The sequence below is a fragment of the Strix aluco genome, chromosome 30, assembly GCF_031877795.1.
Source record: "Strix aluco isolate bStrAlu1 chromosome 30, bStrAlu1.hap1, whole genome shotgun sequence".
NCBI classification, from domain to species: Eukaryota; Metazoa; Chordata; class Aves; order Strigiformes; family Strigidae; genus Strix; species Strix aluco.
The window spans coordinates 1,640,054-1,667,770 of record NC_133960.1 but is presented as its reverse complement, the minus strand read 5'-3'; the positions used below and the strand labels follow the sequence as shown (position 1 = coordinate 1,667,770).

The 27,717-nt window shown below is 53.7% G+C and overlaps 8 protein-coding genes across 8 annotated transcripts; all 8 read right to left on the bottom strand.

The window, feature by feature from the left end:
- Positions 1-121: 121 nt before the first annotated feature.
- On the bottom strand, positions 122-418 carry LOC141916697 (feather beta keratin-like). The gene has a single exon (XM_074809441.1). The coding sequence runs from the start codon at positions 416-418 to the stop codon at positions 122-124; it is 297 nt and encodes a 98-aa protein (XP_074665542.1).
- Positions 419-4,283: 3,865 nt separating this feature from the next.
- On the bottom strand, positions 4,284-4,580 carry LOC141916722 (feather beta keratin-like). The gene has a single exon (XM_074809479.1). The coding sequence runs from the start codon at positions 4,578-4,580 to the stop codon at positions 4,284-4,286; it is 297 nt and encodes a 98-aa protein (XP_074665580.1).
- A 2,699-nt stretch (positions 4,581-7,279) lies between these two features.
- Positions 7,280-7,576, bottom strand: LOC141916716 (feather beta keratin-like). Its single transcript, XM_074809472.1, has one exon. The coding sequence runs from the start codon at positions 7,574-7,576 to the stop codon at positions 7,280-7,282; it is 297 nt and encodes a 98-aa protein (XP_074665573.1).
- Positions 7,577-11,442: 3,866 nt separating this feature from the next.
- On the bottom strand, positions 11,443-11,739 carry LOC141916698 (feather beta keratin-like). Its single transcript, XM_074809442.1, has one exon. It carries the CDS (start codon positions 11,737-11,739, stop codon positions 11,443-11,445), a length of 297 nt encoding a protein of 98 aa, XP_074665543.1.
- Positions 11,740-15,605: 3,866 nt separating this feature from the next.
- LOC141916681 (feather beta keratin-like) lies at positions 15,606-15,902 on the bottom strand. Its single transcript, XM_074809416.1, has one exon. It carries the CDS (start codon positions 15,900-15,902, stop codon positions 15,606-15,608), a length of 297 nt encoding a protein of 98 aa, XP_074665517.1.
- A 3,866-nt stretch (positions 15,903-19,768) lies between these two features.
- On the bottom strand, positions 19,769-20,065 carry LOC141916688 (feather beta keratin-like). Its single transcript, XM_074809430.1, has one exon. The coding sequence runs from the start codon at positions 20,063-20,065 to the stop codon at positions 19,769-19,771; it is 297 nt and encodes a 98-aa protein (XP_074665531.1).
- A 3,866-nt stretch (positions 20,066-23,931) lies between these two features.
- Positions 23,932-24,228, bottom strand: LOC141916692 (feather beta keratin-like). Its single transcript, XM_074809434.1, has one exon. It carries the CDS (start codon positions 24,226-24,228, stop codon positions 23,932-23,934), a length of 297 nt encoding a protein of 98 aa, XP_074665535.1.
- Positions 24,229-27,420: 3,192 nt separating this feature from the next.
- LOC141916718 (feather beta keratin-like) lies at positions 27,421-27,717 on the bottom strand. Its single transcript, XM_074809474.1, has one exon. The coding sequence runs from the start codon at positions 27,715-27,717 to the stop codon at positions 27,421-27,423; it is 297 nt and encodes a 98-aa protein (XP_074665575.1).

Sequence of the window (27,717 nt, the reverse complement as noted above, 5' to 3'; positions counted from 1 at the left end):
TGCAGGAGGGCACAAGGGTGCTCAGACCCTCTGGAAACTCTGGCCAGCAGCTCCATCCTCAGTCCGACACCTGGCTTTGGGATTCCTGGACAATGCACTCACTGGACATCCAGCCCGGCTCTTAGCAGGGCAGGCACCTTCTGCCACAGTAACGGCCACCAAGGCCAGAGAGGCCAAAGCCCCCGGAGTTGATGGGCACTCCCTCCTCACTCAGGATGTTTCCAACAGCAGCGGAGGTGGTGGATCCCACGGCGGTGTTCTGGGGGAAAGAGCTGAGGATGGGTCCGGGCAGGGTCACCACCACGGGAGAGGGCTGGATCACCACGCGGGAGTCCTGGCACTGCCTGACACAGGGCTCGTTGCAGCTGTTGGCAAGTGGGGTTGGGCCACAGGGACGGCACAGATCGTAGCAGGACATGGCTGTGGGTCGGAGGTGCACCTGGGAGAGAGGGCAGGGAAAGTACAGGCAGCATGTGAGGCATAGCCTGACAGGCGGCTTGGGAAGAGAAAAGGCACAGCCTGGGGAGAAGGGACAGGCTTCATAGCGAGGATGGGAGATTAAAGAGCCCTGGTCCCCAGGGGGACCCCTGCATAGAAAGCCCAAGACCTTCTCCCACCTGCCATGGTGTTGGCAAGGAGCTGAGAGTCAGGAACACAACCAAAGTGAGAGGGTCTATGCAAAAGCTATAGCGAGCCCAGAAGACAAGGAGGAGGACAAGAGAAAGAGAAGAGTGGGGCAAGGCGGTTGCAGCTCACCTTGTTCACCAAGGAGGAGAAGGCAAGAGAAGTGGATGAGGGACCGTGCTGTGGCACTGGCTTTTATACTGGTCCAGACCGCCCCAGGCCTAGAGGCACTCCTTGCGCATATAATGTGTTTACCAACAAGCTCATATTTTATGGAAAGCAGCACAATTAAAGAAATGGGGCAGTTGTTTATTTTCCTGCAAAGCTGCCTTTTCATTTCCCTGTCCATGACAGGCCCCTTCAGCCACACGGGCTCCTTTCAAGTGACAGTATTAGAGGCCAATGTATTTCCGGGGAAATGACACAGCGCTGAAGGGAGAAGATGAAGGCAAAGAGAAGGAGATGGCCAATCTGGTCACGTGATGCCAGCCTCTCCCCCTTCCAGGGCGTCTTTTGAGGTTTTCTCCTAACATCTGTGACCTCATTTCCCTCCAAACCTGTCACTGAAGCCAGACTTCCAACAAGGTTCCTATGCGAGGACTAGCCACATCCTCAGCTTTGCCTACAGACGTGCTCAGGCTGTGTCAGGCACCAGCTTTCCAAGCCTGTCAGCTCTACCCTTCTGTGAGATTGAGCGCTGATCTCCAGAGAAATAAGCCTGGGTGTTTTCCCTCTCACCCCCATCAGCAGCATCTAGAAGTCCCCAGTCACCAGCACACACGTGTTTCCGAAAGAAGGACGCTGCTCTGCCACAACCACCTATTGCTTCACCGCTCCTGTTAAACTGAGATGGAGAGTCCCCCTCTTCAAACAAAAGCACGTGCCGGGGACCAAACACATCTGCTTTCCTCCTCCCCATGGTCCATGCCTCAACTTCTGCTTTGGCTCCACATACTGATGGGAGAGGACACACATTTCCAAACACTCAGCAAGATTTTCATGCAACGTATCACCCTCCACATAAACAAGCAAGGGCTGGCAGTGCCAGCAAGGACAGTCTGGAGAGCAGCAGATGTCAGGATCTCCCCTGGGGTGCATGCCAGGGGGAAGACTCAATGCTCTACACAGCATTTCCTGGGGCAGAAGAGGAGCTGAATGTCCCCAAGAGGAATGACAGTCCTGCTGGGGGCACCAGCCGCATTCCTCTGACACCCCAGCTGGGTTCTCCTTGCCAAGGGTGGACAGAACTCCTTCCACAATTAGGATGGGACTGCATTGGAGACAGCCAAATCTCTAATCACAGAGGCCCAGCACAAAGTCCTCATTTAATTTGATGAAGAAAGCCTAGAAGCCGCATTATATTAACCTGGTGATGACAATAAAAGTCCATCCAAAGAGAAATGCTGTCAGGGCTCATTGTGAGCCAGCTTCTCCCTGCTGGATGGAGCCAGGAGATGAGCATGATTACAAGGCCAGGAGGGCAGCAGCCTCACCAGCAATGGCCCCGGTGATGCTACCCAAGCAAAAACATGCAGAGACAGGAGACAGGGGCAGCCCAGAGTCCAGTTCAACTGTCAAGTTCATGGTGATGAAGCAGGACAGACATCCAGCAGGGCAGTCAGCCCACAGGTCAGGAGCAGATCCAGGGATTGGAATCCTGGTGAACAGAGCCCACTGATTGCTCACCAGGGCCATAATAATGCAACAGAGTCAAGGAGAGGCTGGGAATTCGGTGGGCAACTTAGGACTTGGGTCAATAGGAACCAACAGGTCAGGCATAAGGAAACCTGCAAGAAGAACAGAAGGCATACACTCCTGCCACAAAGCTGAAGGAAGGGCTAAGGGCTCAGGACAGAGTTCAAATAGAGCCCTGGGTCAAAGGGGAGGGGCAGGGGGGAGACACTCCAGCTGAGGCTCAAAAGGGCCATTGGGCCTGCTGTTCCTGCACTCAGGCCACTGATGTGCAAGGAGAGGGTATCTCCTGTGCACCTGGGACACAGGGCACCAGCTCTGTCCATCACCACAATGCAGGGAAAGGACTTCTTCCTTCAGGAAAAGAAGCTTACATTCATTTCATAAGTGCAAAAGTCCATCTTTTCTTCTAAGGCTCCTTTCAATTACATCCCTGGCCCAGAAAATCCACAGGAGGAGTCTCCCACCAGACCTTGATACTTCCACAGTCAGTGCATATGGCAAGAGTCTGCCCAAAGGCTCCAACGTCCTGTGACACCCAGCTCCCTCTGATCACGTGACACAGATGCTGCCTTCTCTACCTGGTACCATCTTTTCACCCCACTATACTTCTCTTGTCAGCTCATTGTGGCTCAGGAGTGTTGATGGAGAGAGCATTTCCCCAGGGCCATCCTGCACAGCAGGCAGTGGGGTGTTGCTGACAGCAGCTGTCTTACAGGGAAGACAGGGCTTTAGCTATGGGGAAAGGCACTGTAGGTGTTCCCAAGATGTATGGGACAGCACAAGAGGGGCCTCTCACTCTATGTGAAGCAGGGCAGGGGGCCATGGGGCAAAACATCACCTGTGGAGGACTAGCACATGTCGGAGGAAGGGATAGGTGGCTTGTCCCCTGTGGAAGGAACAATCACCATGTCCCAGTGGAGTTTACCACGCCATTTACATCCCAACTCCACTCACAAGCAATGTAACTTCCCTCCCTGATGTGGGTGGTCTTGCCGTCCAGGGCAGAAAGGCAGGAAGACACAATGGCTGCATCCTGGAAAGTTTCTTTTTATCCTTCCTCCAGTGAGCAGAGGGCAGAGAGAGACTTGCTAAATGCCCTCACCTCAGTGTCATGGGCCACTGGCCGTATGATCTCCCAAGCAGCGACTGTGCAGCTCAGCCAACATCGATGAGTACTTCCAAAAGGGCTCTGGGGTCTGAAGTGTTATAGTTCCTTGGACATCTGTCAACACACCAGAGATGTCTCAGAGCCATGGAAAGCACCTCAGGGGGGTGCGAAGAAACACAAAATCTGTTGTTCAGGACAAAAGGATGAGGGTGACTTTGGGAACACTAAATCACATGCACAGAACAGTGCAGTCCTGGTGAGCATTTTAGACAGACACTCGCTGCCAATCCCCAAAGAATGATGCAAATGCAACACAACCCTTCAGCCACACCTTTCCCTTGTATAGCATCTCATTTCCCCCTGGATGTCTTCACTGGGCATCCCAGGAGGGAAGAAACACAAGGAGACATCAAGCTACAATGCAGCATAAATTTTAATGAGTCTAAAGAGAGAAACCAAGCAGTGCATGCTGGGAGGGACCCCGTCCAGGCTGCTACAAGGGCACCTGATAGTCAGGCACCCCTTCACAGCCATGGGATACACATCTTCCTCCCACACATGGGGAGATGGGAATAGGAAGGGCCCCTCTCTGCCTCCCTCACGATGAACCCATGGCACAGGACAGCAGGAGACAACAGGGACTCATGATGCGGAGAAGAAAGCAGGAGAAGCAGAAGACATCAGCTGGCCATGTTTCCAGCCAGCACAGGCTGGCACCTTGCTTCCCTCCCTCCTGTGCAGGAGGGCACGAGGGTGTTCAGCCCATCTGGAAACTCTGGCCAGCAGCTCCATCCTCAGTCCGACACTGGGCTTTGGGATTCCTGTTCGATGCACTCACTGGACGTCCATCCCGGCTCTAGCAGGGCAGGCACCTTCTGCCACAGTAACGGCCACCAAGGCCAGAGAGGCCAAAGCCCCCGGAGTTGATGGGCACTCCCTCCTCACTCAGGATATTTCCAACAGCAGCAGAGGTGGTGGATCCCACGGCGGTGTTCTGGGGGAAGGAGCTGAGGATGGGTCCGGGCAGGGTCACCACCACGGGAGAGGGCTGGATCACCACGCGGGAGTCCTGGCACTGCCTGACACAGGGCTCGTTGCAGCTGTTGGCAAGTGGGGTTGGGCCACAGGGACGGCACAGATCGTAGCAGGACATGGCTGTGGGTCGGAGGTGCACCTGGGAGAGAGGGCAGGAAAAGCACAGGCAGCATGTGAGGCACAGCCTGACAGGCGGCTTGGGAAGAGAAAAGGCACAGCCTGGGGAGCAGGGACAGCCTGCACAGGGACAAGAGAGGATAGTACACCTGGCCCCACACTTCCTCTGTAAAGAGATCCAGACACTTGCTCCCACTTCCCCACAGTGTGGCAAATAGAACCAAGATGCCTTGAGCAGGATCAGGGACCACAGCTCTCAGCAAAAGCTTCAAAAAGGCAAAGACTCAGTTGAGGCCAGAAGACAGACAAAGCAGAAAGACAAGGAAAAGGTAAAGGCGGTTGCAGCTCACCTTGTTCACCAAGGAAGAGAAGGCAAGAGAAGTGGATGAGGGACTGTGCTGTGGCACTGGCTTTTATACTGGTCCAGACCGCCCCAGGCCCAGAGGCACCCTTTGCGCATGTAATGTGTTTACCAACAAGCTCATCTTGCATGCAAAGCAGCACAATTACAGAAATGGGGACACTGCTTATGTTCCCTGCAACGCTGCCTTTTCATTTCCCTGTTCATGACAGGCCCCTTCAGCCACACGGGCTCCTTTCAAGTGACAGTATTAGAGGCCAAAGCCTTTCCAGGGGAAATGACACGTCAGCACAGGCGGATGATGCACCACTGATGAGGATTGTCCCACCTCGCCAGTTAATGCCAGTCTCTTGCCTTCCAGGGCCTCACATTAAAGTGTTTCCTGATGAATGGGGAGGTCTCCACATAACCCTGAGGCTTCAGCTTGGACATCCACAGGCAAGGGTCGGCACCATCAGTCGCTCTCTCTCATGCTCTGCTCACTCACACTGTATTAGGCATCGCCTTTCCAGCCAGGGCACTTCTGCCTTGGGTTTTACTTTAGACTCTCTCTCTGAGATTGAGCTTTGATCTCGGTGGAAATTTGCCTGACTCTTTTGCCATCTTCCTTCCCTCCTCCATCCCCACCTGCCTTAAGCAGCAGACTACCAGTGGTTAAGAATGAAGGCTATTCCCCTCCCAGCACCCTTTGCTGGAGACCTCAGGCAAAGTTGGAGCCACTCCAGTGACCAAGACACATGCTGACCAACCCATACACATCCTCCTTCCTGCCTGTGTCTTTGGCACAACTTCTCCTTTGGCCCTCCAGCCTGCTGGCACACCAGGCATGAGCAGGTACTCAGCAGGATTCCCACAGGACACCCAACCTTGCTCAGCAGCAAGCAGGACCCATCAGTCTTTGCAAGGAGAGTCAGAGGAACATGCCACAAGAGGTGCCTCCTACTCTCCCTGAAGCAGGACCAGCGCAGCAGGACCAAAGCAATGCCCGTGGAGGGCAAGGGCATGGGAAGGAGGGACTGAGAACAGAGCTGGTGGGGTACCACTCCCTCAGTCTCCTCCGTCTGAGGCCTGGTTGGAGGGACAAAAGGATCACTGCTTGGCACCTCCCCAGGCACAGCCTGCACAGCAGCTGAGTGGGGTCTCTGGAGGAATTGCTGCACGTCTCCTCCACAATCACTTCCCTTCAAGACACAGTGGCATACGCAGAAGGACTCCGCAACACTTAATGCTTTTGATCACACAACTGTTCCGCTGGGGGAAAAAGTGCGTTTCCCGCTCCCTTCCAGACCCCTGCAGTGTTTACAGGACATGTCACCAATACCACCCATCACTTTCACTTGAGGGAGGACAAGCCCGGTGTGTCCATCCCCCTTCCCTCCCCATTTTACGCACCCATGATCAACCCATCCCCATTGTGTTAAAATCTATCAGAGGACTCGCATCTCCCTTTACACACTTGCCCTGGATACCACCTGCCCCTTCAACTCCTTTGGGACTCCCTCCCATTCCAGGGTGTGGAAGAAGTGTTTGGAGGAGGGAAAGTCAAGGACACATTGCGGGTAGTAATGTGCAACCAGAGCCTGGGTCAGGTGGGTCTTAGCCTGCACAGAAAAGTCTCCCATCAGGTCAAAGGCTTGCCTCATCGCTTGTTGTTCACATGTCCCTTGGTGGAGCTCCTGGACACCCTTTGCCTACTCAGAGAATACCACACAGCCCTCCACTGACCCATCTCTCTTCCAGTGACCATAGATCTTGATGGTACTCAGCTCCTACAGGCACAACAAGGTGCCACATTAACCCTTACCTGCCCACCCCTTTCCCTCCAGAGAATCCCATTTTCCCCTGGACACCTTGGCTGGGCATCCCAGGAGGGAAGGAACACAAGGAGACATCAAACTACAATGCAGCATAAATTTTAATGAGTCTAAAGAGAGAAACCAAGCAGTGCATGCTGGGAGGGACCCCGTCCAGGCTGCTACAATGGCACCTGACAGTCAGGCACCACTTCACAGCATGGGACATGCGTCTTACTCCCACACACATGGGGAGATGGGCATGAGCAGGGCCCCTCTCTTCTTGCCTCACGATGAACACATGGCACAAGAGAAGAAGAATCAACAGAGACTCATTATACAGAGAAGAAATCAGAGAAGAAGAAAACATCAGTTGGCCGTGTTTCCAACCAGCACAGACTGGAACCTTGCTTCCCTCCCTATTTTACAGGAAGGCATGAGGGTGATCAGGCCCTCTGGAAACTCTGGCCAGCAGCTCCATCCTCAGTCCGACACCTGGCTTTGGGATTCCTGGTCGATGTTCTCACTGGACATCCAGCCCGGCTCTTAGCAGGGCAGGCACCTTCTGCCACAGTAACGGCCACCAAGGCCAGAGAGGCCAAAGCCCCCGGAGTTGATGGGCACTCCCTCCTCACTCAGGATGTTTCCAACAGCAGCGGAGGTGGTGGATCCCACGGCGGTGTTCTGGGGGAAAGAGCTGAGGATGGGTCCGGGCAGGGTCACCACCACGGGAGAGGGCTGGATCACCACGCGGGAGTCCTGGCACTGCCTGACACAGGGCTCGTTGCAGCTGTTGGCAAGTGGGGTTGGGCCACAGGGACGGCACAGATCGTAGCAGGACATGGCTGTGGGTCGGAGGTGCACCTGGGAGAGAGGGCAGGGAAAGTACAGGCAGCATGTGAGGCACAGCCTGACAGGTGGCTCGGGAAGAGAAAAGGCACAGCCTGGGGAGAAGGGACAGGCTTCATAGCGAGGATGGGAGATTAAAGAGCCCTGGTCCCCAGGGGGACCCCTGCATAGAAAGCCCAAGACCTTCTCCCACCTGCCATGGTGTTGGCAAGGAGCTGAGAGTCAGGAACACAACCAAAGTGAGAGGGTCTATGCAAAAGCTATAGCGAGCCCAGAAGACAAGGAGGAGGACAAGAGAAAGAGAAGAGTGGGGCAAGGCGGTTGCAGCTCACCTTGTTCACCAAGGAGGAGAAGGCAAGAGAAGTGGATGAGGGACCGTGCTGTGGCACTGGCTTTTATACTGGTCCAGACCGCCCCAGGCCTAGAGGCACCCTTTGCGCATATAATGTGTTTACCAACAAGCTCATATTTTATGGAAAGCAGCACAATTAAAGAAATGGGGTAGTTGTTTATTTTCCTGCAAAGCTGCCTTTTCATTTCCCTGTCCATGACAGGCCCCTTCAGCCACACGGGCTCCTTTCAAGTGACAGTATTAGAGGCCAAAGCCCTTCCAGGGGAAATGACACAGCACTCAAGGAAGAAGATGAAGGCAAAGAGAAGGAGATGGCCAATCTGGTCACGTGATGCCAGCCTCTCACCCTCCCAGGGCGTCTTTTGAGGTTTTCTCCTAACATCTGTGACCTCATTTCCCTCCAAACCTGTCACTGAAGCCAGACTTCCAACAAGGTTCCTATGCGAGGACTAGCCACATCCTCAGCTTTGCCTACAGACGTGCTCAGGCTGTGTCAGGCACCAGCTTTCCAAGCCTGTCAGCTCTACCCTTCTGTGAGATTGAGCGCTGATCTCCAGAGAAATAAGCCTGGGTGTTTTCCCTCTCACCCCCATCAGCAGCATCTAGAAGTCCCCAGTCACCAGCACACACGTGTTTCCGAAAGAAGGACGCTGCTCTGCCACAACCACCTATTGCTTCACCGCTCCTGTTAAACTGAGATGGAGAGTCCCCCTCTTCAAACAAAAGCACGTGCCGGGGACCAAACACATCTGCTTTCCTCCTCCCCATGGTCCATGCCTCAACTTCTGCTTTGGCTCCACATACTGATGGGAGAGGACACACATTTCCAAACACTCAGCAAGATTTTCATGCAACATATCACCCTCCACATAAACAAGCAAGGGCTGGCAGTGCCAGCAAGGACAGTCTGGAGAGCAGCAGATGTCAGGATCTCCCCTGGGGTGCATGCCAGGGGGAAGACTCAATGCTCTACACAGCCTTTCCTGGGGCAGAAGAGGAGCTGAATGTCCCCAAGAGGAATGACAGTCCTGCTGGGGGCACCAGCCGCATTCCTCTGACACCCCAGCTGGGTTCTCCTTGCCAAGGGTGGACAGAACTCCTTCCACAATTAGGATGGGACTGCATTGGAGACAGCCAAATCTCTAATCACAGAGGCCCAGCACAAAGTCCTCATTTAATTTGATGAAGAAAGCCTAGAAGCCGCATTATATTAACCTGGTGATGACAATAAAAGTCCATCCAAAGAGAAATGCTGTCAGGGCTCATTGTGAGCCAGCTTCTCCCTGCTGGATGGAGCCAGGAGATGAGCATGATTACAAGGCCAGGAGGGCAGCAGCCTCACCAGCAATGGCCCCGGTGATGCTACCCAAGCAAAAACATGCAGAGACAGGAGACAGGGGCAGCCCAGAGTCCAGTTCAACTGTCAAGTTCATGGTGATGAAGCAGGACAGACATCCAGCAGGGCAGTCAGCCCACAGGTCAGGAGCAGATCCAGGGATTGGAATCCTGGTGAACAGAGCCCACTGATTGCTCACCAGGGCCATAATAATGCAACAGAGTCAAGGAGAGGCTGGGAATTCGGTGGGCAACTTAGGACTTGGGTCAATAGGAACCAACAGGTCAGGCATAAGGAAACCTGCAAGAAGAACAGAAGGCATACACTCCTGCCACAAAGCTGAAGGAAGGGCTAAGGGCTCAGGACAGAGTTCAAATAGAGCCCTGGGTCAAAGGGGAGGGGCAGGGGGGAGACACTCCAGCTGAGGCTCAAAAGGGCCATTGGGCCTGCTGTTCCTGCACTCAGGCCACTGATGTGCAAGGAGAGGGTATCTCCTGTGCACCTGGGACACAGGGCACCAGCTCTGTCCATCACCACAATGCAGGGAAAGGACTTCTTCCTTCAGGAAAAGAAGCTTACATTCATTTCATAAGTGCAAAAATCCATCTTTTCTTCTAAGGCTCCTTTCAATTACATCCCTGGCCCAGAAAATCCACAGGAGGAGTCTCCCACCAGACCTTGATACTTCCACAGTCAGTGCATATGGCAAGAGTCTGCCCAAAGGCTCCAACGTCCTGCGACACCCAGCTCCCTCTGATCACGTGACACAGATGCTGCCTTCTCTACCTGGTACCATCTTTTCACCCCACTATACTTCTCTTGTCAGCTCATTGTGGCTCAGGAGTGTTGATGGAGAGAGCATTTCCCCAGGGCCATCCTGCACAGCAGGCAGTGGGGTGTTGCTGACAGCAGCTGTCTTACAGGGAAGACAGGGCTTTAGCTATGGGGAAAGGCACTGTAGGTGTTCCCAAGATGTATGGGACAGCACAAGAGGGGCCCCTCACTCTATGTGAAGCAGGGCAGGGGGCCATGGGGCAAAACATCACCTGTGGAGGACTAGCACATGTCGGAGGAAGGGATAGGCGGCTTGTCCCCTGTGGAAGGAACAACCACCATGTCCCAGTGGAGTTTACCACGCCATTTACATCCCAACTCCACTCACAAGCAATGTAACTTCCCTCCCTGATGTGGGTGGTCTTGCCGTCCAGGGCAGAAAGGCAGGAAGACACAATGGCTGCATCCTGGAAAGTTTCTTTTTATCCTTCCTCCAGTGAGCAGAGGGCAGAGAGAGACTTGCTAAATGCCCTCACCTCAGTGTCATGGGCCACTGGCCGTATGATCTCCCAAGCAGCGACTGTGCAGCTCAGCCAACATCGATGAGTACTTCCAAAAGGGCTCTGGGGTCTGAAGTGTTATAGTTCCTTGGACATCTGTCAACACACCAGAGATGTCTCAGAGCCATGGAAAGCACCTCAGGGGGGTGCGAAGAAACACAAAATCTGTTGTTCAGGACAAAAGGATGAGGGTGACTTTGGGAACACTAAATCACATGCACAGAACAGTGCAGTCCTGGTGAGCATTTTAGACAGACACTCGCTGCCAATCCCCAAAGAATGATGCAAATGCAACACAACCCTTCAGCCACACCTTTCCCTTGTATAGCATCTCATTTCCCCCTGGATGTCTTCACTGGGCATCCCAGGAGGGAAGAAACACAAGGAGACATCAAGCTACAATGCAGCATAAATTTTATTGAGTCTAAAGAGAGAAACCAAGCAGTGCATGCTGGGAGGGACCCCGTCCAGGCTGCTACAAGGGCACCTGATAGTCAGGCACCCCTTCACAGCCATGGGATACACATCTTCCTCCCACACATGGGGAGATGGGAATAGGAAGGGCCCCTCTCTGCCTCCCTCACGATGAACCCATGGCACAGGACAGCAGGAGACAACAGGGACTCATGATGCGGAGGAGAAAGCAGGAGAAGCAGAAGACATCAGCTGGCCATGTTTCCAGTCAGCACAGGCTGGCACCTTGCTTCCCTCCCTCCTGTGCAGGAGGGCACGAGGGTGTTCAGCCCATCTGGAAACTCTGGCCAGCAGCTCCATCCTCAGTCCGACACTGGGCTTTGGGCTTCCTGGTCAATGTTCTCACTGGGTATCCATCCTGGCTTTAGCAGGGCAGGCACCTTCTGCCACAGTAACGGCCACCAAGGCCAGAGAGGCCAAAGCCCCCGGAGTTGATGGGCACTCCCTCCTCACTCAGGATGTTTCCAACAGCAGCGGAGGTGGTGGATCCCACGGCGGTGTTCTGGGGGAAGGAGCTGAGGATGGGTCCGGGCAGGGTCACCACCACGGGAGAGGGCTGGATCACCACGCGGGAGTCCTGGCACTGCCTGACACAGGGCTCGTTGCAGCTGTTGGCAAGTGGGGTTGGGCCACAGGGACGGCACAGATCGTAGCAGGACATGGCTGTGGGTCGGAGGTGCACCTGGGAGAGAGGGCAGGGAAAGTACAGGCAGCATGTGAGGCACAGCCTGACAGGCGGCTCGGGAAGAGAAAAGGCACAGCCTGGGGAGAAGGGACAGGCTTCATAGCGAGGATGGGAGATTAAAGAGCCCTGGTCCCCAGGGGGACCCCTGCATAGAAAGCCCAAGACCTTCTCCCACCTGCCATGGTGTTGGCAAGGAGCTGAGAGTCAGGAACACAACCAAAGTGAGAGGGTCTATGCAAAAGCTATAGCGAGCCCAGAAGACAAGGAGGAGGACAAGAGAAAGAGAAGAGTGGGGCAAGGCGGTTGCAGCTCACCTTGTTCACCAAGGAGGAGAAGGCAAGAGAAGTGGATGAGGGACCGTGCTGTGGCACTGGCTTTTATACTGGTCCAGACCGCCCCAGGCCTAGAGGCACCCTTTGCGCATATAATGTGTTTATCAACAAGCTCATATTTTATGGAAAGCAGCACAATTATACAAATGAGGTAGTTGTTTATTTTCCTGCAACGCTGCCTTTTCATTTCCCTGTCCATGACAGGCCCCTTCAGCCACACGGGCTCCTTTCAAGTGACAGTATTAGAGGCCAAAGCCCTTCCAGGGGAAATGACACAGCACTCAAGGAAGAAGATGAAGGCAAAGAGAAGGAGATGGCCAATCTGGTCACGTGATGCCAGCCTCTCACCCTCCCAGGGCGTCTTTTGAGGTTTTCTCCTAACATCTGTGACCTCATTTCCCTCCAAACCTGTCACTGAAGCCAGACTTCCAACAAGGTTCCTATGCGAGGACTAGCCACATCCTCAGCTTTGCCTACAAACGTGCTCAGGCTGTGTCAGGCACCAGCTTTCCAAGCCTGTCAGCTCTACCCTTCTGTGAGATTGAGCGCTGATCTCCAGAGAAATAAGCCTGGGTGTTTTCCCTCTCACCCCCATCAGCAGCATCTAGAAGTCCCCAGTCACCAGCACACACGTGTTTCCGAAAGAAGGACGCTGCTCTGCCACAACCACCTATTGCTTCACCGCTCCTGTTAAACTGAGATGGAGAGTCCCCCTCTTCAAACAAAAGCACGTGCCGGGGACCAAACACATCTGCTTTCCTCCTCCCCATGGTCCATGCCTCAACTTCTGCTTTGGCTCCACATACTGATGGGAGAGGACACACATTTCCAAACACTCAGCAAGATTTTCATGCAACATATCACCCTCCACATAAACAAGCAAGGGCTGGCAGTGCCAGCAAGGACAGTCTGGAGAGCAGCAGATGTCAGGATCTCCCCTGGGGTGCATGCCAGGGGGAAGACTCAATGCTCTACACAGCATTTCCTGGGGCAGAAGAGGAGCTGAATGTCCCCAAGAGGAATGACAGTCCTGCTGGGGGCACCAGCCGCATTCCTCTGACACCCCAGCTGGGTTCTCCTTGCCAAGGGTGGACAGAACTCCTTCCACAATTAGGATGGGACTGCATTGGAGACAGCCAAATCTCTAATCACAGAGGCCCAGCACAAAGTCCTCATTTAATTTGATGAAGAAAGCCTAGAAGCCGCATTATATTAACCTGGTGATGACAATAAAAGTCCATCCAAAGAGAAATGCTGTCAGGGCTCATTGTGAGCCAGCTTCTCCCTGCTGGATGGAGCCAGGAGATGAGCATGATTACAAGGCCAGGAGGGCAGCAGCCTCACCAGCAATGGCCCCGGTGATGCTACCCAAGCAAAAACATGCAGAGACAGGAGACAGGGGCAGCCCAGAGTCCAGTTCAACTGTCAAGTTCATGGTGATGAAGCAGGACAGACATCCAGCAGGGCAGTCAGCCCACAGGTCAGGAGCAGATCCAGGGATTGGAATCCTGGTGAACAGAGCCCACTGATTGCTCACCAGGGCCATAATAATGCAACAGAGTCAAGGAGAGGCTGGGAATTCGGTGGGCAACTTAGGACTTGGGTCAATAGGAACCAACAGGTCAGGCATAAGGAAACCTGCAAGAAGAACAGAAGGCATACACTCCTGCCACAAAGCTGAAGGAAGGGCTAAGGGCTCAGGACAGAGTTCAAATAGAGCCCTGGGTCAAAGGGGAGGGGCAGGGGGGAGACACTCCAGCTGAGGCTCAAAAGGGCCATTGGGCCTGCTGTTCCTGCACTCAGGCCACTGATGTGCAAGGAGAGGGTATCTCCTGTGCACCTGGGACACAGGGCACCAGCTCTGTCCATCACCACAATGCAGGGAAAGGACTTCTTCCTTCAGGAAAAGAAGCTTACATTCATTTCATAAGTGCAAAAGTCCATCTTTTCTTCTAAGGCTCCTTTCAATTACATCCCTGGCCCAGAAAATCCACAGGAGGAGTCTCCCACCAGACCTTGATACTTCCACAGTCAGTGCATATGGCAAGAGTCTGCCCAAAGGCTCCAACGTCCTGCGACACCCAGCTCCCTCTGATCACGTGACACAGATGCTGCCTTCTCTACCTGGTACCATCTTTTCACCCCACTATACTTCTCTTGTCAGCTCATTGTGGCTCAGGAGTGTTGATGGAGAGAGCATTTCCCCAGGGCCATCCTGCACAGCAGGCAGTGGGGTGTTGCTGACAGCAGCTGTCTTACAGGGAAGACAGGGCTTTAGCTATGGGGAAAGGCACTGTAGGTGTTCCCAAGATGTATGGGACAGCACAAGAGGGGCCTCTCACTCTATGTGAAGCAGGGCAGGGGGCCATGGGGCAAAACATCACCTGTGGAGGACTAGCACATGTCGGAGGAAGGGATAGGCGGCTTGTCCCCTGTGGAAGGAACAACCACCATGTCCCAGTGGAGTTTACCACGCCATTTACATCCCAACTCCACTCACAAGCAATGTAACTTCCCTCCCTGATGTGGGTGGTCTTGCCGTCCAGGGCAGAAAGGCAGGAAGACACAATGGCTGCATCCTGGAAAGTTTCTTTTTATCCTTCCTCCAGTGAGCAGAGGGCAGAGAGAGACTTGCTAAATGCCCTCACCTCAGTGTCATGGGCCACTGGCTGTATGATCTCCCAAGCAGCGACTGTGCAGCTCAGCCAACATCGATGAGTACTTCCAAAAGGGCTCTGGGGTCTGAAGTGTTATAGTTCCTTGGACATCTGTCAACACACCAGAGATGTCTCAGAGCCATGGAAAGCACCTCAGGGGGGTGCGAAGAAACACAAAATCTGTTGTTCAGGACAAAAGGATGAGGGTGACTTTGGGAACACTAAATCACATGCACAGAACAGTGCAGTCCTGGTGAGCATTTTAGACAGACACTCGCTGCCAATCCCCAAAGAATGATGCAAATGCAACACAACCCTTCAGCCACACCTTTCCCTTGTATAGCATCTCATTTCCCCCTGGATGTCTTCACTGGGCATCCCAGGAGGGAAGAAACACAAGGAGACATCAAGCTACAATGCAGCATAAATTTTATTGAGTCTAAAGAGAGAAACCAAGCAGTGCATGCTGGGAGGGACCCCGTCCAGGCTGCTACAAGGGCACCTGATAGTCAGGCACCCCTTCACAGCCATGGGATACACATCTTCCTCCCACACATGGGGAGATGGGAATAGGAAGGGCCCCTCTCTGCCTCCCTCACGATGAACCCATGGCACAGGACAGCAGGAGACAACAGGGACTCATGATGCGGAGAAGAAAGCAGGAGAAGCAGAAGACATCAGCTGGCCATGTTTCCAGTCAGCACAGGCTGGCACCTTGCTTCCCTCCCTCCTGTGCAGGAGGGCACGAGGGTGTTCAGCCCATCTGGAAACTCTGGCCAGCAGCTCCATCCTCAGTCCGACACTGGGCTTTGGGCTTCCTGGTCAATGTTCTCACTGGGTATCCATCCTGGCTTTAGCAGGGCAGGCACCTTCTGCCACAGTAACGGCCACCAAGGCCAGAGAGGCCAAAGCCCCCGGAGTTGATGGGCACTCCCTCCTCACTCAGGATGTTTCCAACAGCAGCGGAGGTGGTGGATCCCACGGCGGTGTTCTGGGGGAAGGAGCTGAGGATGGGTCCGGGCAGGGTCACCACCACGGGAGAGGGCTGGATCACCACGCGGGAGTCCTGGCACTGCCTGACACAGGGCTCGTTGCAGCTGTTGGCAAGTGGGGTTGGGCCACAGGGACGGCACAGATCGTAGCAGGACATGGCTGTGGGTCGGAGGTGCACCTGGGAGAGAGGGCAGGGAAAGTACAGGCAGCATGTGAGGCATAGCCTGACAGGCGGCTTGGGAAGAGAAAAGGCACAGCCTGGGGAGAAGGGACAGGCTTCATAGCGAGGATGGGAGATTAAAGAGCCCTGGTCCCCAGGGGGACCCCTGCATAGAAAGCCCAAGACCTTCTCCCACCTGCCATGGTGTTGGCAAGGAGCTGAGAGTCAGGAACACAACCAAAGTGAGAGGGTCTATGCAAAAGCTATAGCGAGCCCAGAAGACAAGGAGGAGGACAAGAGAAAGAGAAGAGTGGGGCAAGGCGGTTGCAGCTCACCTTGTTCACCAAGGAGGAGAAGGCAAGAGAAGTGGATGAGGGACCGTGCTGTTGCACTGGCTTTTATACTGGTCCAGACCGCCCCAGGCCTAGAGGCACCCTTTGCGCATATAATGTGTTTATCAACAAGCTCATATTTTATGGAAAGCAGCACAATTATACAAATGAGGTAGTTGTTTATTTTCCTGCAACGCTGCCTTTTCATTTCCCTGTCCATGACAGGCCCCTTCAGCCACACGGGCTCCTTTCAAGTGACAGTATTAGAGGCCAAAGCCCTTCCAGGGGAAATGACACAGCACTCAAGGAAGAAGATGAAGGCAAAGAGAAGGAGATGGCCAATCTGGTCACGTGATGCCAGCCTCTCACCCTCCCAGGGCGTCTTTTGAGGTTTTCTCCTAACATCTGTGACCTCATTTCCCTCCAAACCTGTCACTGAAGCCAGACTTCCAACAAGGTTCCTATGCGAGGACTAGCCACATCCTCAGCTTTGCCTACAAACGTGCTCAGGCTGTGTCAGGCACCAGCTTTCCAAGCCTGTCAGCTCTACCCTTCTGTGAGATTGAGCGCTGATCTCCAGAGAAATAAGCCTGGGTGTTTTCCCTCTCACCCCCATCAGCAGCATCTAGAAGTCCCCAGTCACCAGCACACACGTGTTTCCGAAAGAAGGACGCTGCTCTGCCACAACCACCTATTGCTTCACCGCTCCTGTTAAACTGAGATGGAGAGTCCCCCTCTTCAAACAAAAGCACGTGCCGGGGACCAAACACATCTGCTTTCCTCCTCCCCATGGTCCATGCCTCAACTTCTGCTTTGGCTCCACATACTGATGGGAGAGGACACACATTTCCAAACACTCAGCAAGATTTTCATGCAACATATCACCCTCCACATAAACAAGCAAGGGCTGGCAGTGCCAGCAAGGACAGTCTGGAGAGCAGCAGATGTCAGGATCTCCCCTGGGGTGCATGCCAGGGGGAAGACTCAATGCTCTACACAGCCTTTCCTGGGGCAGAAGAGGAGCTGAATGTCCCCAAGAGGAATGACAGTCCTGCTGGGGGCACCAGCCGCATTCCTCTGACACCCCAGCTGGGTTCTCCTTGCCAAGGGTGGACAGAACTCCTTCCACAATTAGGATGGGACTGCATTGGAGACAGCCAAATCTCTAATCACAGAGGCCCAGCACAAAGTCCTCATTTAATTTGATGAAGAAAGCCTAGAAGCCGCATTATATTAACCTGGTGATGACAATAAAAGTCCATCCAAAGAGAAATGCTGTCAGGGCTCATTGTGAGCCAGCTTCTCCCTGCTGGATGGAGCCAGGAGATGAGCATGATTACAAGGCCAGGAGGGCAGCAGCCTCACCAGCAATGGCCCCGGTGATGCTACCCAAGCAAAAACATGCAGAGACAGGAGACAGGGGCAGCCCAGAGTCCAGTTCAACTGTCAAGTTCATGGTGATGAAGCAGGACAGACATCCAGCAGGGCAGTCAGCCCACAGGTCAGGAGCAGATCCAGGGATTGGAATCCTGGTGAACAGAGCCCACTGATTGCTCACCAGGGCCATAATAATGCAACAGAGTCAAGGAGAGGCTGGGAATTCGGTGGGCAACTTAGGACTTGGGTCAATAGGAACCAACAGGTCAGGCATAAGGAAACCTGCAAGAAGAACAGAAGGCATACACTCCTGCCACAAAGCTGAAGGAAGGGCTAAGGGCTCAGGACAGAGTTCAAATAGAGCCCTGGGTCAAAGGGGAGGGGCAGGGGGGAGACACTCCAGCTGAGGCTCAAAAGGGCCATTGGGCCTGCTGTTCCTGCACTCAGGCCACTGATGTGCAAGGAGAGGGTATCTCCTGTGCACCTGGGACACAGGGCACCAGCTCTGTCCATCACCACAATGCAGGGAAAGGACTTCTTCCTTCAGGAAAAGAAGCTTACATTCATTTCATAAGTGCAAAAGTCCATCTTTTCTTCTAAGGCTCCTTTCAATTACATCCCTGGCCCAGAAAATCCACAGGAGGAGTCTCCCACCAGACCTTGATACTTCCACAGTCAGTGCATATGGCAAGAGTCTGCCCAAAGGCTCCAACGTCCTGCGACACCCAGCTCCCTCTGATCACGTGACACAGATGCTGCCTTCTCTACCTGGTACCATCTTTTCACCCCACTATACTTCTCTTGTCAGCTCATTGTGGCTCAGGAGTGTTGATGGAGAGAGCATTTCCCCAGGGCCATCCTGCACAGCAGGCAGTGGGGTGTTGCTGACAGCAGCTGTCTTACAGGGAAGACAGGGCTTTAGCTATGGGGAAAGGCACTGTAGGTGTTCCCAAGATGTATGGGACAGCACAAGAGGGGCCTCTCACTCTATGTGAAGCAGGGCAGGGGGCCATGGGGCAAAACATCACCTGTGGAGGACTAGCACATGTCGGAGGAAGGGATAGGCGGCTTGTCCCCTGTGGAAGGAACAACCACCATGTCCCAGTGGAGTTTACCACGCCATTTACATCCCAACTCCACTCACAAGCAATGTAACTTCCCTCCCTGATGTGGGTGGTCTTGCCGTCCAGGGCAGAAAGGCAGGAAGACACAATGGCTGCATCCTGGAAAGTTTCTTTTTATCCTTCCTCCAGTGAGCAGAGGGCAGAGAGAGACTTGCTAAATGCCCTCACCTCAGTGTCATGGGCCACTGGCTGTATGATCTCCCAAGCAGCGACTGTGCAGCTCAGCCAACATCGATGAGTACTTCCAAAAGGGCTCTGGGGTCTGAAGTGTTATAGTTCCTTGGACATCTGTCAACACACCAGAGATGTCTCAGAGCCATGGAAAGCACCTCAGGGGGGTGCGAAGAAACACAAAATCTGTTGTTCAGGACAAAAGGATGAGGGTGACTTTGGGAACACTAAATCACATGCACAGAACAGTGCAGTCCTGGTGAGCATTTTAGACAGACACTCGCTGCCAATCCCCAAAGAATGATGCAAATGCAACACAACCCTTCAGCCACACCTTTCCCTTGTATAGCATCTCATTTCCCCCTGGATGTCTTCACTGGGCATCCCAGGAGGGAAGAAACACAAGGAGACATCAAGCTACAATGCAGCATAAATTTTATTGAGTCTAAAGAGAGAAACCAAGCAGTGCATGCTGGGAGGGACCCCGTCCAGGCTGCTACAAGGGCACCTGATAGTCAGGCACCCCTTCACAGCCATGGGATACACATCTTCCTCCCACACATGGGGAGATGGGAATAGGAAGGGCCCCTCTCTGCCTCCCTCACGATGAACCCATGGCACAGGACAGCAGGAGACAACAGGGACTCATGATGCGGAGAAGAAAGCAGGAGAAGCAGAAGACATCAGCTGGCCATGTTTCCAGTCAGCACAGGCTGGCACCTTGCTTCCCTCCCTCCTGTGCAGGAGGGCACGAGGGTGTTCAGCCCATCTGGAAACTCTGGCCAGCAGCTCCATCCTCAGTCCGACACTGGGCTTTGGGCTTCCTGGTCAATGTTCTCACTGGGTATCCATCCTGGCTTTAGCAGGGCAGGCACCTTCTGCCACAGTAACGGCCACCAAGGCCAGAGAGGCCAAAGCCCCCGGAGTTGATGGGCACTCCCTCCTCACTCAGGATGTTTCCAACAGCAGCGGAGGTGGTGGATCCCACGGCGGTGTTCTGGGGGAAGGAGCTGAGGATGGGTCCGGGCAGGGTCACCACCACGGGAGAGGGCTGGATCACCACGCGGGAGTCCTGGCACTGCCTGACACAGGGCTCGTTGCAGCTGTTGGCAAGTGGGGTTGGGCCACAGGGACGGCACAGATCGTAGCAGGACATGGCTGTGGGTCGGAGGTGCACCTGGGAGAGAGGGCAGGGAAAGTACAGGCAGCATGTGAGGCATAGCCTGACAGGCGGCTTGGGAAGAGAAAAGGCACAGCCTGGGGAGAAGGGACAGGCTTCATAGCGAGGATGGGAGATTAAAGAGCCCTGGTCCCCAGGGGGACCCCTGCATAGAAAGCCCAAGACCTTCTCCCACCTGCCATGGTGTTGGCAAGGAGCTGAGAGTCAGGAACACAACCAAAGTGAGAGGGTCTATGCAAAAGCTATAGCGAGCCCAGAAGACAAGGAGGAGGACAAGAGAAAGAGAAGAGTGGGGCAAGGCGGTTGCAGCTCACCTTGTTCACCAAGGAGGAGAAGGCAAGAGAAGTGGATGAGGGACCGTGCTGTGGCACTGGCTTTTATACTGGTCCAGACCGCCCCAGGCCTAGAGGCACCCTTTGCGCATATAATGTGTTTATCAACAAGCTCATATTTTATGGAAAGCAGCACAATTATACAAATGAGGTAGTTGTTTATTTTCCTGCAACGCTGCCTTTTTATTTCCCTGTCCATGACAGGCCCCTTCAGCCACACGGGCTCCTTTCAAGTGACAGTATTAGAGGCCAAAGCCCTTCCAGGGGAAATGACACAGCACTCAAGGAAGAAGATGAAGGCAAAGAGAAGGAGATGGCCAATCTGGTCACGTGATGCCAGCCTCTCACCCTCCCAGGGCGTCTTTTGAGGTTTTCTCCTAACATCTGTGACCTCATTTCCCTCCAAACCTGTCACTGAAGCCAGACTTCCAACAAGGTTCCTATGCGAGGACTAGCCACATCCTCAGCTTTGCCTACAGACGTGCTCAGGCTGTGTCAGGCACCAGCTTTCCAAGCCTGTCAGCTCTACCCTTCTGTGAGATTGAGCGCTGATCTCCAGAGAAATAAGCCTGGGTGTTTTCCCTCTCACCCCCATCAGCAGCATCTAGAAGTCCCCAGTCACCAGCACACACGTGTTTCCGAAAGAAGGACGCTGCTCTGCCACAACCACCTATTGCTTCACCGCTCCTGTTAAACTGAGATGGAGAGTCCCCCTCTTCAAACAAAAGCACGTGCCGGGGACCAAACACATCTGCTTTCCTCCTCCCCATGGTCCATGCCTCAACTTCTGCTTTGGCTCCACATACTGATGGGAGAGGACACACATTTCCAAACACTCAGCAAGATTTTCATGCAACATATCACCCTCCACATAAACAAGCAAGGGCTGGCAGTGCCAGCAAGGACAGTCTGGAGAGCAGCAGATGTCAGGATCTCCCCTGGGGTGCATGCCAGGGGGAAGACTCAATGCTCTACACAGCATTTCCTGGGGCAGAAGAGGAGCTGAATGTCCCCAAGAGGAATGACAGTCCTGCTGGGGGCACCAGCCGCATTCCTCTGACACCCCAGCTGGGTTCTCCTTGCCAAGGGTGGACAGAACTCCTTCCACAATTAGGATGGGACTGCATTGGAGACAGCCAAATCTCTAATCACAGAGGCCCAGCACAAAGTCCTCATTTAATTTGATGAAGAAAGCCTAGAAGCCGCATTATATTAACCTGGTGATGACAATAAAAGTCCATCCAAAGAGAAATGCTGTCAGGGCTCATTGTGAGCCAGCTTCTCCCTGCTGGATGGAGCCAGGAGATGAGCATGATTACAAGGCCAGGAGGGCAGCAGCCTCACCAGCAATGGCCCCGGTGATGCTACCCAAGCAAAAACATGCAGAGACAGGAGACAGGGGCAGCCCAGAGTCCAGTTCAACTGTCAAGTTCATGGTGATGAAGCAGGACAGACATCCAGCAGGGCAGTCAGCCCACAGGTCAGGAGCAGATCCAGGGATTGGAATCCTGGTGAACAGAGCCCACTGATTGCTCACCAGGGCCATAATAATGCAACAGAGTCAAGGAGAGGCTGGGAATTCGGTGGGCAACTTAGGACTTGGGTCAATAGGAACCAACAGGTCAGGCATAAGGAAACCTGCAAGAAGAACAGAAGGCATACACTCCTGCCACAAAGCTGAAGGAAGGGCTAAGGGCTCAGGACAGAGTTCAAATAGAGCCCTGGGTCAAAGGGGAGGGGCAGGGGGGAGACACTCCAGCTGAGGCTCAAAAGGGCCATTGGGCCTGCTGTTCCTGCACTCAGGCCACTGATGTGCAAGGAGAGGGTATCTCCTGTGCACCTGGGACACAGGGCACCAGCTCTGTCCATCACCACAATGCAGGGAAAGGACTTCTTCCTTCAGGAAAAGAAGCTTACATTCATTTCATAAGTGCAAAAGTCCATCTTTTCTTCTAAGGCTCCTTTCAATTACATCCCTGGCCCAGAAAATCCACAGGAGGAGTCTCCCACCAGACCTTGATACTTCCACAGTCAGTGCATATGGCAAGAGTCTGCCCAAAGGCTCCAACGTCCTGCAACACCCAGCTCCCTCTGATCACGTGACACAGATGCTGCCTTCTCTACCTGGTACCATCTTTTCACCCCACTATACTTCTCTTGTCAGCTCATTGTGGCTCAGGATTGTTGATGGAGAGAGCATTTCCCCAGGGCCATCCTGCACAGCAGGCAGTGGGGTGTTGCTGACAGCAGCTGTCTTACAGGGAAGACAGGGCTTTAGCTATGGGGAAAGGCACTGTAGGTGTTCCCAAGATGTATGGGACAGCACAAGAGGGGCCCCTCACTCTATGTGAAGCAGGGCAGGGGGCCATGGGGCAAAACATCACCTGTGGAGGACTAGCACATGTCGGAGGAAGGGATAGGCGGCTTGTCCCCTGTGGAAGGAACAACCACCATGTCCCAGTGGAGTTTACCACGCCATTTACATCCCAACTCCACTCACAAGCAATGTAACTTCCCTCCCTGATGTGGGTGGTCTTGCCGTCCAGGGCAGAAAGGCAGGAAGACACAATGGCTGCATCCTGGAAAGTTTCTTTTTATCCTTCCTCCAGTGAGCAGAGGGCAGAGAGAGACTTGCTAAATGCCCTCACCTCAGTGTCATGGGCCACTGGCCGTATGATCTCCCAAGCAGCGACTGTGCAGCTCAGCCAACATCGATGAGTACTTCCAAAAGGGCTCTGGGGTCTGAAGTGTTATAGTTCCTTGGACATCTGTCAACACACCAGAGATGTCTCAGAGCCATGGAAAGCACCTCAGGGGGGTGCGAAGAAACACAAAATCTGTTGTTCAGGACAAAAGGATGAGGGTGACTTTGGGAACACTAAATCACATGCACAGAACAGTGCAGTCCTGGTGAGCATTTTAGACAGACACTCGCTGCCAATCCCCAAAGAATGATGCAAATGCAACACAACCCTTCAGCCACACCTTTCCCTTGTATAGCATCTCATTTCCCCCTGGATGTCTTCACTGGGCATCCCAGGAGGGAAGAAACACAAGGAGACATCAAGCTACAATGCAGCATAAATTTTATTGAGTCTAAAGAGAGAAACCAAGCAGTGCATGCTGGGAGGGACCCCGTCCAGGCTGCTACAAGGGCACCTGATAGTCAGGCACCCCTTCACAGCCATGGGATACACATCTTCCTCCCACACATGGGGAGATGGGAATAGGAAGGGCCCCTCTCTGCCTCCCTCACGATGAACCCATGGCACAGGACAGCAGGAGACAACAGGGACTCATGATGCGGAGAAGAAAGCAGGAGAAGCAGAAGACATCAGCTGGCCATGTTTCCAGTCAGCACAGGCTGGCACCTTGCTTCCCTCCCTCCTGTGCAGGAGGGCACGAGGGTGTTCAGCCCATCTGGAAACTCTGGCCAGCAGCTCCATCCTCAGTCCGACACTGGGCTTTGGGCTTCCTGGTCAATGTTCTCACTGGGTATCCATCCTGGCTCTAGCAGGGCAGGCACCTTCTGCCACAGTAACGGCCACCAAGGCCAGAGAGGCCAAAGCCCCCGGAGTTGATGGGCACTCCCTCCTCACTCAGGATGTTTCCAACAGCAGCGGAGGTGGTGGATCCCACGGCGGTGTTCTGGGGGAAGGAGCTGAGGATGGGTCCGGGCAGGGTCACCACCACGGGAGAGGGCTGGATCACCACGCGGGAGTCCTGGCACTGCCTGACACAGGGCTCGTTGCAGCTGTTGGCAAGTGGGGTTGGGCCACAGGGACGGCACAGATCGTAGCAGGACATGGCTGTGGGTCGGAGGTGCACCTGGGAGAGAGGGCAGGGAAAGTACAGGCAGCATGTGAGGCATAGCCTGACAGGCGGCTTGGGAAGAGAAAAGGCACAGCCTGGGGAGAAGGGACAGGCTTCATAGCGAGGATGGGAGATTAAAGAGCCCTGGTCCCCAGGGGGACCCCTGCATAGAAAGCCCAAGACCTTCTCCCACCTGCCATGGTGTTGGCAAGGAGCTGAGAGTCAGGAACACAACCAAAGTGAGAGGGTCTATGCAAAAGCTATAGCGAGCCCAGAAGACAAGGAGGAGGACAAGAGAAAGAGAAGAGTGGGGCAAGGCGGTTGCAGCTCACCTTGTTCACCAAGGAGGAGAAGGCAAGAGAAGTGGATGAGGGACCGTGCTGTGGCACTGGCTTTTATACTGGTCCAGACCGCCCCAGGCCTAGAGGCACCCTTTGCGCATATAATGTGTTTACCAACAAGCTCATATTTTATGGAAAGCAGCACAATTAAAGAAATGAGGTAGTTGTTTATTTTCCTGCAAAGCTGCCTTTTCATTTCCCTGTCCATGACAGGCCCCTTCAGCCACACGGGCTCCTTTCAAGTGACAGTATTAGAGGCCAAAGCCCTTCCAGGGGAAATGACACAGCACTCAAGGAAGAAGATGAAGGCAAAGAGAAGGAGATGGCCAATCTGGTCACGTGATGCCAGCCTCTCACCCTCCCAGGGCGTCTTTTGAGGTTTTCTCCTAACATCTGTGACCTCATTTCCCTCCAAACCTGTCACTGAAGCCAGACTTCCAACAAGGTTCCTATGCGAGGACTAGCCACATCCTCAGCTTTGCCTACAGACGTGCTCAGGCTGTGTCAGGCACCAGCTTTCCAAGCCTGTCAGCTCTACCCTTCTGTGAGATTGAGCGCTGATCTCCAGAGAAATAAGCCTGGGTGTTTTCCCTCTCACCCCCATCAGCAGCATCTAGAAGTCCCCAGTCACCAGCACACACGTGTTTCCGAAAGAAGGACGCTGCTCTGCCACAACCACCTATTGCTTCACCGCTCCTGTTAAACTGAGATGGAGAGTCCCCCTCTTCAAACAAAAGCACGTGCCGGGGACCAAACACATCTGCTTTCCTCCTCCCCATGGTCCATGCCTCAACTTCTGCTTTGGCTCCACATACTGATGGGAGAGGACACACATTTCCAAACACTCAGCAAGATTTTCATGCAACATATCACCCTCCACATAAATAAGCAGGGGCTGGCAGTGCCAGCAAGGACAGTCTGGAGAGCAGCAGATGTCATGCATAACATACTCCCTTGAGATTTAATATTGGAAAATTAACTCTGTTGCTTGTTTCTTTTAGAGAGAGTGTATGCCAGGGGTGCATTCCAAGGGGAAGACTCAATGCTCTACACAGCCTTTCCTGGGGCAGAAGAGGAGCTGAATGTCCCCAAGAGGAATGACAGTCCTGCTGGGGGCACCAGCTGCATTCCTCTGACACCCCAGCTGGGTTCTCCTTGCCAAGGGTGGACAAAACTCCTTCCACAATTAGGATGGGACTGCATTGGAGACAGCCAAATCTCTAATCACAGAGTCCCACGCCAAATTCCTCATTTAAAATGATGAAGAGAGCCTAGAAGCCGCACTATTTTAACCTGATGATGACAGTAAAAGTCCATCCAAACAGAAATGCTGTCAGGGCTCATTGTGAGAGTTCCAATGACCGTCTGCACCCAGCTGCCTCTGATCATGTGACACAGATGCTTCCTTTCCTCCCTGGTACCATCTTTTGTCCCCTCAGTGCTTCTGCTGTCAGCTCATCGTGTTTCAGGAGTGTTGATGGGGAGAGCAGTACCCCAGGGCCTTCCTGCACAGCAGGCACAGGGAGATGCTGACAGCAGCTGAGCTGTCTTGCAGCAAAGACAGGGCTTTAGCTATGGGGAAAGGCACTGTAGGGATTCCCACGGTGTACAGGACAGCAGAAAAGGGGCTCCTCACTCTACGTGAAGCAGGGCTGGTAGCATGGGGAAAACATCACCTGTGGAGCACTAAGACCTCTCGCAGGAAGGGGGATAAGTGGCTTCTTCTCTCCTACATCGTTGCAGCAGGAGCAACCACTGCATCTCAGTGCAGTAGACCTCACCAACAACGTGCCAACTCCACACACGATCCATGTAACTTTCCTTCCTGGTATCGGTCATCTTGCAGTTCAGGGGAGAAGGGCAGGAAGACACAATGGCCTTATCCTGGACGGTTTCATTCTTTCCTTCCTCCAGTGAGCAGAGGACAGAGGGGGACTTGCTAAATCCCTCATTTCAGTGCCATGGACCACAGGCTATGCAGACACAAACAGTGCCTCTGCAGCTCTGCCAATGTTGATGGGTAATTCAGAAAGGGTTCTGGGGGCTAAAAAGAGATGGTCTGGGAGCAAAAGTTAAGCATTACAATTCCTACGGCATATGTCAACACACTGGAGATGTCATGATGACATGGAAAGACTAGCAGGGGTAATCTGAGATATATAAATTCTGGTTCTCAGGAAAAAGGGATATGAGTGAATTTGGGAAGACTATATCACATGTACAGAATACTGCAGTCCTGACCACCTGAACAGTTCTACTGTATACCCACTCCCAAATGCCCAAAAATGATGAAAGTGGAACACATGCTTTCAGACAAGCCTTTATAGAGTATATTATCACATTGGCCCCTGGACAAACTTACAGGGCATCCTAGGAGGGAAGAAACACAAGGAGACATCAAGCTACAATGCAGCATAAATTTTAATGAGTCTAAAGAGAGAAACCAAGCAGTGCATGCTGGGAGGGACCTCATCCAGGCTGCTACAAGGGCACCTGACAGTCAGGCACCCCTTCACAGTCATGGACATGCATCTTCCTCCCACAAACATGGGGAGATGGGGATAGAAAGGGCCCCTATCCACCCCCTTCAGGATGAACCCATGGCACAGGACAGCAGGAGACAACAGGGACTCATGATGCGGAGAAGAAAGCAGGAGAAGCAGAAGACATCAGCTGGCCATGTTTCCAGCCAGCACAGGCTGGCACCTTGCTTCCCTCCCTGCTTTGCAGGAGGGCACGAGGGTTCTCAGCCCATCTGGAAACTCTGGCCAGCAGCTCCATCCTCAGTCCGGCACCTGGCTTTGGGATTCCTGGTCGATGCACTCACTGGGTATCCATCCTGGCTCTAGCAGGGCAGGCACCTTCTGCCACAGTAACGGCCACCAAGGCCAGAGAGGCCAAAGCCCCCGGAGTTGATGGGCACTCCCTCCTCACTCAGGATGTTTCCAACAGCAGCGGAGGTGGTGGATCCCACGGCGGTGTTCTGGGGGAAGGAGCTGAGGATGGGTCCGGGCAGGGTCACCACCACGGGAGAGGGCTGGATCACCACGCGGGAGTCCTGGCACTGCCTGACGCAGGGCTCGTTGCAGCTGTTGGCAAGTGGGGTTGGGCCACAGGGACGGCACAGATCGTAGCAGGACAT